This window comes from Theobroma cacao, chromosome 10 (genome assembly GCF_000208745.1).
Source record: "Theobroma cacao cultivar B97-61/B2 chromosome 10, Criollo_cocoa_genome_V2, whole genome shotgun sequence".
NCBI lineage: Eukaryota > Viridiplantae > Streptophyta > Magnoliopsida > Malvales > Malvaceae > Theobroma > Theobroma cacao.
Window position 1 is genome coordinate 18,463,744 of NC_030859.1, and position 13,343 is coordinate 18,477,086.

Genomic DNA, 13,343 nt, shown 5'->3' on the forward strand with positions numbered 1-13,343 from the left:
AATTTTATCAAGCATCACCAGAAACTACAACATCTTGTGATGATTTTAATCATGGCCAAGTTGATATAGAACATCAAGATATTTGTCCACCCTGAAAGAGGAATTCATTATATGATTAGTAACAGAAATATCCATTGTTGGTTTTCTTGTCCTGAAAAAGGAATTGATCATTTAATTGATAATGGAAATATTTGAGAATGAACTTAATAGTAATTGGTATATTTTAGTATAACTATATTATGAAGATGCTTTAATATGTTCTTATTATATTTAAATGATGTGCTCTTATTATGTATTTTAATTATATATTTAATGTTATTTCATGTTAACTTGTAAATTTCTTATTGTATATATTTTATTTTATTGAAGAAAATATAAATATTCATCTTGTTGGATCTAAGATCAATAATGTAAATATATGTCTAGCAGACACTGCTACAACACATACTATATTTAAAGATAATAAATAATTTTCCTACTTGACAATGAAAAAAATATCAATGTCAGTTTAATATTTGGTAGTACAAGAGCTAATATTTTACTACCTTGAGGAATAAAGTAATAGAGGATGTGTCACGACCCGGAACCACCTTCGAGTCCGTGACAACCGTCGTGATATCCCGATAGGCACTCATCTTCCGAGTATCCTATTGAGACCTCGTAAGGCTCTTGTATCAGTTCCTCACCTACCCTGTGATTTACTGTTACAAAAATCATGTTTTAAAACAATACAGATCATTTTTTTCGTCCAAAAACAATAAAATTTTAATTTCTGCCTCACAAGGACGTTTTTGTCATTTTCGTCAAAAATTTCGAGATAGGTTAAAAATGTAATAATTAGGTGAAAAACGCATATTTCATACTTAAAAATAAGTTTTGATATCTAAAACGTTCATTTAAAAGCAAATTGTTAACAATTAGTACTATTCAAAAATAATAAATAAAATATTCTATTTTCTCATAAAATAAATTTCTATAGAAATATTCGTAAATAATTTTTTTCGCACATGAAAGTAAAGTAAAAATTGTATGAATAGAAATACAGATAACCAAAATATAAGAATTGATTTGCAATGACACATGGGCTCCAATTGACCAAGAGGATGTAAGATTGTGAACTCTTACATTCTATAATGCAGTTCCGAGCTTAGTTCTCGTCCTTCTCGACTATCTACAAATTGTCCTAAGCCTAAAAAATGTATAGAAAGAAGGGGTGAGATTTTGTAATCCTAGTGAGAAAATAGATACCATCTAAAGTATCTAAAGCCGAGGAAATAGAGACAATAAAATATCCCATCCCAATATGCATTTCATAACTTATAAATTTATTCCATCCCATGAAAACAATTATAATTCAATTAAAATGATTTTCAAGGCTTATGTTTCTCATAAAATTTGGCTCATGCCAAAACTCATCCTCGGGGATACTTGATCGTCATCAAAGCATCCACTCGAATCCGCCAAGGCTATTAAAACGACTTATTCATATAAAACAGTCGTCCCTTGGCGTTGGCTGAATCTCACTTTCACGTGGTGGTAAAGCGTGAAGTGGACTCAAACCCCTCCACAAGAGTTACCCTACACGCCTCTCCCACAGAGGTAAAATAAATTAGTCGGGCTTACCAAGCCCCTCTAATAGGATGGTCCACAGAAATCCGCCACTGCAGTGTAGGTCAGCCCCACCATAATCATAAAATAGTTTAACAGCATAACAAGGTAATTTTTTTATAATAACTAATTTGCACGGCAAACCACAATTCATGTAATTTCAATACAATAAACCAGCCAAGCATGCTCACACTATCATAAGCCATTTGAATTAAAAATACAATTCATACTTAACAACCACAGTCTCCATGTACTCTATTTAAAAAAAATAACATTCATCATTAATTTCAAACAATTTATAAAACCATTTTATAAAAACACATTTATTTATAAAACACGAAATTTATCCTTTTTAAATCCATTTTTCATAAAATTTATAAAATTTCATAAAAACTACCTTAGATAAATTAAATGATAATAAGTTTACTCACAGTATTAGGAGTAGAAATACTCCTATCCTCCGCCCTCGGGTGCAGTCTCTTACCCGAAACAATTGACTCACCACCTATCCATAATCCATGACACAAAATTCAATAAATTGTGTCAATTTATCATAAATTATTTCAGGCTCTTATCCATGCGTATGCACTAGATAGGGTTTGAAATGTCTAGACAATCGCTTAATTGCGGTGTCCGACCTAACTCGCCTATACACGGTGTAAATTCCTAAAATCCCCAATTCGACTCCAATTCCATCCATTTCAATTTCAATTATCCAATTATATCCACAATACCTCAATGACTGTGAATTTGGTCCAATTTATCAGTCCGGACTATAAATTACGCTTTTACCCCTAGTGGGTAAAAATTTCAATTTATTGCACCGAAAATTCCCATTTAATTTCCAACCTCATAATTCATCATTTTTCCACCCAATTCTCTTAAAATAAAGTCAACCTCATCCTCACATACCATTGGCTAGATTCGGCCTAGGGAAATTCATGGAGAAGATAAATATTTTTCTTGTTGTTTTACTCATAAACATGCTAAACTAACACTAAACACTAACATAGCTCAAAATCAAATTTATCTAACAACTTTCTCTCTCTAAACCCATATGACCAGAATTGAAATCATCCTCAAATCACATGATTCAACCATGAAAAATGATGGAAAATGCATGGGAAAGGTAAAGCACAAGACAAATTTAAGAAATGTTACCTTTTTTCACTTGATTTTTGAATTTCCACCTATTTTCCCTTTAAATTTCTTAGCTAGGGTTTTATTTTCTCCTTTCTCTCTCTTGTTTCTTGCTTGGCCGAATGTTGAAGAAGAAGAATGGGTGGGCTGATTTTTTTATGCCTTTTTTATTGTTTAATGAAATAATATTATTTTATTCATATTTTAAATATTTTATTAATTCATTTTTTTTTCTAGCCATCCATTTGTCCTACTTTTTCCACCATGCATTCCCTTTGACTTATCCAAGTCTTAAGTGAAATTTCCAGATTTTTCCAAAGTTTTGGTGGAGCAAATTTTTCAAAATTACATTTTTGTCTCAAAAATTGAAAATTTGCCTTAATGCATAATTTTCACTCCTCATACTCATTTCACACTCCAAATAATTAAATTTGATCAAAATCCTTTCAAAAATTAAATTTTCGATTTCGGATGGGAAAATTTCCATTTTGCCCCTATACTCTAAAAATACCGAAAACTCATATTTTTCACTGTTAAATCTTTCAATTGTACTTCAATACTCATGTCATACTCAAACATGTCAAATGGGGCTAAGAAAATCTTTTCTAAATATTTTCATTTTGTCCTCAAATTACAAAATGACCATTTTGCCCCTAACCGGTCAATTTTCTGGATTGACTCCAAATCGGACCTCGAGCTCTGAATTACCATTTTAAGTCATCCCTGGACTGTGAAATTCTCAATTTCATCTTTAAGATCTCGATTTTATCTTGTTCGATGTTTAATCGACTTAACTGTACTTCTAGGGGCAATATCATCTTTTGTCAATTTCTCGGGCTTTCTCAATATACAAACATTCTATCGAGTTTGTGAATGATACCGTAATTACTTTATAGAGCAGGGTTTGACAGGATGTATTATTTTCTATTAAGTCTCAAAGAAGTTTATTAAGTTTTAAAGATATTCGTCAGAATAGATATCATATTGAGACAACGAATGAAAGAGACACTTAATACTTATATATTACATCTATTATCTCAAGCAGAAAGTGTGAGTTGAAAAAAAAATTTACTTGCTTTGTTATCAGAATTAAACTACACAAATATTAGAATAATTAAAACTCATAGTAAACTGAAAGTTTACTAATAATTTTAATGTTTGGCATGACTGGTTGGACCATCCCGGATCAATAATGATGCAAAAAATGATTGAAAATTTATATGATCATTCATTGAAAAACCAAAAGATTTTTCAAGCTAATGAATTTTTATGTATTGTTTTCTTTGAAGGCAAATAAATTATAAGGCTATCACCAGCTAAAGTTGGGATTGAATTCTTTATGTTTTTGAATAATATTCAAGGTTATATGTGGATTCATACATCCACTATGTGAACCATTTAGATATTTTACGATTTTAATTGATGTATCGAGTAGATGGTCACATGTGTGCTTATTATTAGCTTGCAATTTGGCATTTGCAACCATTCGTTTGTAAGCACATTTTCCTGGTTATATAATCAAGATTATGTGTCTTGATAATGCTAGTGAATTTATATCTCAAGCCTTTAATATTGCACATTACTTGGAATAACTAATGAATAGCCTGTTGCTTATATTCACATCCAAAATGGTCTAACAGAATTGTTTATTAAACGCTTTCAACTGATTGCAATGCCATTATTTATGAAATTCAAACTCTCAATGTCTGCTCAGGTACATGCCATTTTTGATGCAACAACATTTCTATACATTAGGCCAAACGAGTTATATAAATTATCCCTATACATTTGGTTTATGGTTAGGAACCAAATATTTTTTATCTAAGAATTTTTGGATGTACGGTATATGTTTTAATTGCTCCCCACAACGCATAAAGATGGGTCTTCAAAGAAGGTTAAGAATATATGTTGGATATGTATATCTATTTGTAATTAAATATTTAGAATTATCAATAGGAGGTTTATTCATTACAAAGTTTGTCAATTGTCATTCTGATGAAATAATTTTTCCAGCATTAAAGGGAGAATATAAGCAGCTGGAAAAGGAAATTTCTTAGCATGAATTATCATTATCTAGTTTTAATCGTCATACAAATAAATATGAACTTAAAGTTTAAAAGATTATTATTTTGCAAAATATAGTAAATTAGTTGCCAAACGTATTTATTGACCTAAAAGAATAACTAAATCTTATATACAAACTGCAAATACTCCTATTAGCATTAATGTCCTTGTAGGACAAGGCATGCTAAAAGCGTTGAGACCAATCTGTTCCAAAAATAAAATCTTCAAACAAAAGAAAAGAATCAAATATTTAAGATGGTAAGAAAAAGGAAGTAGAAACTCTAGAAGAGACCCCTAACATAATTAATAAAAAAAATTTTAGAAAAAATTCAGGTATCTGAAATCATTAAAAATGAAAAGATCTCAATCAATTATGTCATGATGAGAAAAAATAGAATTGAAATGAAATAAATGTCAACGATATTTTTTGTATTTAATATAGAGCTCAATATTATGAAAGAAAATGAGGATCTTGAACCTATATCTATTAAAGAATGTAAACAAAGAAATGATTGGCTAATATGGAAAGACACAATCAAAGTGGAATTGAATTCAATTACAAAATGTGAAGTTTTTGGACTTGTAGTCCGTACACCAAATGGTGTAAAACTAGTGGGATATATATATGAGTATTTGTGCGAAAACAAAATGAGAAAAATAAGATTATAAAATATAAAGCACGGCTTGTCGCACAAGATTTTCTCTAAAGATCTGGTATTAAATATGAAGTAATATATTATCTACAGTGGACTTAATTACAATTCTATATTAAATAGTTTGGCAATATATGAGAAGATTGAAATGCGTCTAATGAATGTAGCTATAGTCGATTTATATAGCTTACTTGATAACGATATCTATATAAAACATTCTTAAAGGATTTAAGTTCCTTGAAGCATAAAATTTGAATTCTCGAAAAATTTATTCAGTCAAATTAAATAAATCTTTATATGGATTAAAGCAGTCCAGACACATGTAATATAATTGTCTTAGTGAATATTTGTTGAAAGAAGGCTATAAAAATGATCCTATATGTCCGCGTGTTTTTATAAAATGATTTAGATATGAATTTGTGATAATTGTTGTTTATATTGATAACTTAAACATTATTGGAACTCTTAAAGAGTTATCAAAAGTCGTGGATTACTTAAAGAAAGAATTTGAGATGAAAGACGTTGAAAAAAACAAAGTTTTGTTTAGGTCTTCAAATTGAGCACTTTGCAAATGGAATTTTTGTTTATTAATCAAACTATATCACAAAAATGCTAAAACAATTTTATATGAAGAAAGCATATCCATTGAGTTCACCAATGGTTATAAGGTCGCTAAATGAGAAAAAAGACCTTTTTCTCAACCTCGTGAGGATAATGAAGAACTTCTTGGTCCTAAAGTATCATATCTTATTGCAATTGGAGTACTCATCTATCTTGCTAGCAATACATGACTATATATATCAATTGCTGTGAATTTATTAGAAAGATATAGTTTTTCCCCAACTCGAAGACATTGGAATGGAATTAAACATATACTTTTATATCTTCGAGGAACAACAGATATAGGCTTATATTATTCAAATGCATCAAAATAAAATTTAATTAGTTATGCAGATGTAGGATATTTATTTGATCCATACAAAGCTCAATCCCAGACAGATTTTTTATCCATAAGTGGAGGTATGACTATTTCATAGTGTTTTGTAAAACAAACTATAATTGCTACTCCTTCTAACCATGCAGAAATTTTAGCAACTCATGAGCAAATTATGAATGTGTCTTGTTAAGATCTGTAACTCAATATATTCGAGAAATCTGTGGCTTGTCAATCAATAAGGAAATTCCAACAACATCATATAAGGATAATACCGCTTGCATGACATAGTTAAAGGAAGGATACATTAAAGGCGATAGGACATCACATATTTCACCAAAATTCTTCTGCACTCATGATCTTTAAGAAAATGGTAAAATTAGTCTTAGTCAAGTGACAATCTAACAAATTTGTTTGCGAAAGCCCTTCTTACTACAACATTTAAAAAGTTGGTATAAAAGAGTGGAATGCATCATTTTAAAGATCTCTATAATGTAGTTATCAAGAGGAGTAAAATACGCACTGTACTCTTTTTCTTTATCAAGGTTTTTTCCATTAGGTTTTTCTTGATAAGGTTTTTAATGAGGCAATATTCAAAAGCGTATTCTTGAAAAGATTATATACTCTTTTTCCTTCACTTAGATTTTTTTTCCCGTGAGGTTTTTTCCTAGTAAAGTTTTAACAAGGCATATTCTTAATACAATGGATATTCAAGGCGAAGAGTTATGAATATTTTTGTGAATATCCATTTATACCATATATATCTAGATTTGGATGTAAATTAGATTAGATGAATATTAGGATTTAATCAATCTAATCCCATAGTATTATCTTCATCTCGTAAATTCTATCTAGATAAATGGATCATTAGCTTATAAATAAGCCCCTTTTACTTTTTTTTGTAAATACATACTTGAATAAGATTTTCTTACTTCCTCTAAATACTTTCTTTCTTCTAAATACTTTCTCTTATATTTCTTATATATTTGTTCCCCTAAGATTTATTTCATAACACATAAGACTTATAAAATTATGTATATATTACGACTTAAAAGAGCTTTTAGATTAAAAAATAGCTTTGAACTTTTTAATAAGTAATTTTAGAAATAAACTTCAATTGGATCATGGTAAAGTGCGTTTACCTCTAGCTCCAAAAAGTCAAGTTTGAATTCTTATTTCCCAAAAATATATTCAACTAAAACACAACTGCCAACCTTAAACACAACATTCAACTTCTCATCACTCAATATCCCAGTATCTTTCTTTCACTACAGAACTACGAGATTTAATTAGATTAATATATTTTTAATTATTATCAAATTCAATTTTAATTACATTATATTCTAATTCAATTACATATTTTATATTTTAAATTTTATCTTTAATTCAATTATATATTAATTTTTTGATGGATATATTAAACTATGTTTAGTTAAAACAAATGAATGATTCACTTAATATGCAAAGTTTTTGCTGCTTAGTTAGAGCTTTAAGACATTTTTAATTATTTGCAGTTTGAATACTAAAAATGCAATAATATATCCTAATGCTAAATTGATTACATAATTATTAAAAAATTTTGGACATAAATCTGGTCAGGTCATTTCCTTTGCAAGTAATGTGGCTCAGCTGGGATGGAAAGTAGTTCATTTATGTGTGAATTGCTTTATCATTCTAGTTTATATTGGACCCTACAATGCTGGAAACTTTGCTCAATAGACAACGAAACACACTTCATAGCTTTTGCCCTTGACAGCTTCGTAGGGCCCCTGCTATTGTTGAAAGAACAAGTCAGGGTCTTGTTTTCTTTCTTTCTTTCTTTCAACGTAGGACGATATGGTGTCGGCCAATTTCCCAACTTTCCACGAAATTGTTGAAAAATTACCACATAACTTATATTTTGCTTCCTATGTATGCTTCATCGCACCAGAGTTAGCAGACAAAAAACATTAATAGCTTTAATCATGCAGATTTCAATCTTAATATGAAGACAAGACTTCATTAGAATCTACCTTACGACGAAACAAGTTTGACCAAAATTAACAAAATCATGATTCTTGCTTTCAGATTGACTGAAAATCTTCTTAGGAGTGGAATGTAATCCACGATGTAAATTTTCAAGTTCTTGTTTTCAAACGGTAACATCTTCACTCCAACTTTAAAATATATATAATAACCATTTACAAGTTTTGATGTTTGATGTTATATATGTTAGAGATTCTTAATTTAAAGAAAAAGTTTTTATGTGAAATTGTTTGAATATTGTAACACCCTGTACTGTCGTTTAACCGTCAACAAGACCTTATCGATAAAACGAAGAGTCATTTGATATAAATTAAGGGTAAAAAAGCAGTTACGGGTAATAAAAATATTTTAAAATAAAATATTATTTTATAAATAAAATAATACTTAAATATTAATATTTTATTTATTATTGAAATTAGTCATGAAAAAAGATTATATAACTAATCTAAGTGGGGGAGAAGAAATAAGAAAGAATTTCGAAGAAAAACGACGATAATTGTGCTCGCTTGATTTTATTAAATCGAGTTAGCGCGGATAAGTAAATATTTAAAATATTATGGTGACACTGCGTTAAAGTGCAATTTCGATATTCTAGTTGTACGCATGTAAAGAAAGAGAGATAAATGAAAATTAAAATTTTTAAATGCATCGAAAAGATCGAATTTTAAATTACAAAAGTTGAAGGGTTGTGTAGTAAATAAAATGAAATTGAAGATTTACATGTAAATTTTAATAATTAAAGGAAATAAAATAAATACTAACAATAATAAAAAAAAATTATTATAAAAAATCACATGGGCAGCCGCCCATGTGTGGGATAAAGAAGCCAAAAATATAATTATTTTTTTAAGTTAAATGAGGTAGGGGCCGGCCTAGGACATAAGGGGGAAAACAAAAAAAGAAGGGCTGGCCAAGTGAGATACAAGAGATGAAAGAGAGAAAGGCAAAGAAAAGTCAAAGCTATTTAAAGGAGTAGTAGCCGGATTTTAGAGAAAAAGAAAGAAGAAGAAAGGAAAAAGGAGTGGGGGAACATTGACAAGAAACTTGTCATTGGCGGCCCCAGCATGAAGTCATATCAAATATAACTTTTCTTTGTCTCTTTCATTTTATCCTTAGCCATTTAGGGAGAAAAAGAGAAAGGGAGAAAGAGTCGAAATGTGAGAGAGAAAGGAGGAAGTGTCACGGGTTGAAGGGAGAATTTTTTGGGTGGTCGCAGCCGGTCTTGAGGGGAGAAATAGAGCAGAGAGGAAGCCATTTATGGAGCTGAATAAAAAAGGGAAAGGAGCTGATTTTTGAGAGGAAAGAGAGGCCTTGTGTTGTTGGATTTTTGAGAAGGAAAAGAGAGGAAGCTGGGCTGTTATGGTGATCGGCGATGAGAGTGAAAGTAGAGAGCTTGTTGCCGGCGTTGGTAGTGAAGGAGGAAGGATGAAGGCTGCAGCAAAAAGGATGAGAAAGAGATCGAATAAAGGAAAGGTAATGGGGGCATAAAGAAAAAAATAATAATAACAAAAAAATAAAATAAAATAAAGTATATATATATATATATATAATAGGGTTTCNTAATATAAATATATATATATAAGGGTTTCAAATGCATAGGAGAAATAAGTAACGGTGGAACACTGTGGTGGCAGGTCGAAGAAAAATAATGAATGGCCGATATGAGGGAATAGCTAGATACGTTTACGAATTAATAGCGACGTAACATTCTGTTATTGTGAGGTGAGTAGGGGGTGTCTATTTTAAAATTTTCGTAAATATATATTTATATGTATTATTTATTTTAAACGCGAAAATTATGGATAGCATGTGCTGGTAGCAATTTTAGAGAATTGTGAATGCAAATTATGTTTAGAAATCATTTAGAATATATATATATATAAATTATATGTAAAGTGTTTTCAAAAAGGGGAAACAAGCCCTTCGCACTGTTTTGCCTCAAAATCTGTGCCTTATATTTGTGCAGTGTGCATCCATGATTATAATGTTTATTCGCCATGCGAGTTATTGTTTCGAAATTCATGCACAAAATTTATTTTATGAAAATGATAATAGATTTTATCATACCTTGTGTTGAATACTTTGGAAATAATTTTGAGACGAGCTTTTAAGGACATAACATAATTTCAAAATGGTTTTACAAACCGAGAGATTCGAGAGTAAGTCGGTTGTCACTTCGGTTAAGTGTGACCCTCGTGCACGAGTGAGCTCTAGCTAGAGAACCATTGGGTTGTCGACAGGCAGCTAGGCGTAGTTGGGGCCACGGCCTGTGATATATGTATGCGTGGCTAGGCCACCAAATGATTACGCAGTTGCGACCGTTTGATTCTACGATGTCGACCAACATCGTGAGACTGCCATGGCACATGGGAATCTGGTGGAAGCGATGCTCCCGGATGTTATTACGTGGTAGCGAGACCACGGGTTTATTTTCATTCCCTATTCAAGAATGGCATCTCTGAGTTTTTAAACTCATATTTCTTTGCATGGTGAAAACAAAACTTAACGGTTTTTATGCAGCTCCCCTTATTTTTACGGTGAAATGAATTTTAACTCCTCGAGTGTAAGGCGATTTGTGATTTATGTATGAGTTTGATTAACATTTGATTTCATGGGAGCTTGCCGAATATATTGGTTTGATTTGAGAAAAATGTCAATTGATCTTGACGGCGAAATTTTCTTTATGTAAAAATTGTTTTAATTCAATATTTCAAATGATTGACTTGAATAAGGTTATTGATCTGTTTTGTAGCGACAATTTTTATCTGCCTTGGTTAATTTACTAATTGAAGTGTTTATAATGCGTAAGAAATTCTCAGTATTTCATATAAGGCACAAACTCCCGTTTGAAATAAATTATTTTTATAATCCTGCATTTTAATATTCAACTGATTTGTTGTTTGCTTGTTTCCCATCTACGCCCTACTCACGGAGCCGATGATCACTGAGTCTGTGAGACTCACACCCATTTTTATTTCCCTTTTTGCATATAGTGATCAGCCTAGTGCGTAATCATCGACGCGTACGGTCCATCACAAATAGGTAAAGGCATCTCATAGCATTTTATCCCGAGTCGCTCCGCTGTTAAAAGTTGAGTTGTAGTACTTTGGTTTTACTATGTAAACAAATATTAGTTTTGATATAAATGAAGATTTGAGATTTTTGAACTTAATGTATTTAATTATGATGTTATTACTTAAAGTCAAAATTTAATGGCTATGCTTATTATTGAATTCATGTTATAAATATATATGGATCAAATATTAATACGGTTTAGTAAAAGTGTACAATGAGTTATTGAAAAATTTTTTCAGGCTTGTTCAAGACTGGACGGGATCTCCCGAAGGTCTCAAACGCCAATAGCGACCGAGGAGGGGTCGTTACAAATACAATAGGGGATATATTTATTAAGATAAAAGTAAAATATTTTCACATTATATTTTTATAATAACTGATCACAATTCATAACGAATCATATTATATATTACAGATTTTCAAATAAATATTGACAATTTCATATGAAAATGTTTTAATACCACAAATTCCACAAAAAAAAATCTCAAATACGTTATCTTTAAAATAATAAGTCTCCAGAATTTGTAAAGTATGACTTTGAGTTAGAGATTCTTAAAAGTAAGGAAACATTTTCAAGTGAAGATGTAAAGTCTTGATCAAGAAAATAATGAAAAAAGAAACGCCTTTTTACATGACTGTTGAGGTGAGATTCTTAATGGTGTGAGGTGAAACACCTTTATTACTAAAAAGGAAAAGGGGAACCTAAATTAATTAAAACATCACATGACAAATACCCTAAATAGGTTTCGATTCTTGTAATGGCAAGAACAATCTGAGCCACCCTTACCTACCACTTTAGCATTGTGTGCCATGTCAACGTTGATGTCATTATCTTTAATGGTCAAATTGGATGTTGTTAGAGGATAGACTAAATTTGAGCAATTTTTAAAATCAAAAGATTAAATTGCTTCAATTTTGAGTACAAGGATTAAATTAAACAAAACACATAAGTACAAGGACTTAGTGGGTGCTTTAACCAATTAATATTAAGTCTTACTTTTTCCCTAATATTTACACTAGATGTGGGGTCAACTTTGAAATATTTGATATTTGCCTTTCAAAAAAAAATTGATACTAAGATATTTCTCAATTTATTAGTAATATTTTAAGTTACCATCAATACTAAAATTCAAATTTAAGACCTTTATACATATCCATTTTAAAGTGGAAAATCGATTTTGACCTCAATTCTCTCAATTAAATTCATTATAATGCATGTTATACATGTATGAAGAATATTACCAGACAAATGTAGAAAACAATTAAATATTCTCTTTGAACCATTTTAGAAGATAATAAATATTTAGAGTATTCCAATAGTGAAAACTAAAAAGATGGAAATACTAGTTTTCTACTTCAACCTATTTTCAGATTTATTAGATGGGAATATTTTTAAAAATGGTTCACATGATTATGTTTCTCACACATGATTCATATATTTCATTTTAAGAAATAATATAAAAAAACCCTTAAACTATTAAAAAAAATTCAACTAAGTCTTTATTCTTTTATTACATTCAATCAAGCCTCTATTTTTTTTCTATTTTAAATCAAATAAACCCTTATATTTTTATTTTGAGCTAAATAAGTTTTTATGATTAATGATTAATGATTGATTTAATCAAAATGTCACTTATCATTCTATGCTATGTAGTGCTAACTTGACATGTTAACATATCATGATCAATGATGATATAGCATGCTGAATATTATAATTAATAATAATGTGACATGCTAAGCATTTTCACCATCTACATCAGCGTCATGTCATTATCATGTTAACATAAAATGAAATGTGAGATTTTAACCAATAGTAATTAGTTAACCATTAATCATAAGAGCTT

The 13,343-nt window shown here is 30.0% G+C and overlaps 1 protein-coding gene across 1 annotated transcript in view; it reads right to left on the reverse strand.

The window, feature by feature from the left end:
• LOC18587121 (MDIS1-interacting receptor like kinase 2) overlaps positions 1-635 on the reverse strand; it is a 53,874-nt gene extending 53,239 nt beyond the window's left edge. Inside the window, exon 1 of the mRNA XM_018128878.1 lies at positions 546-635. Coding sequence (XP_017984367.1) covers positions 546-635 — 90 coding nt within the window. The remainder of the gene's footprint in view (positions 1-545) is intronic.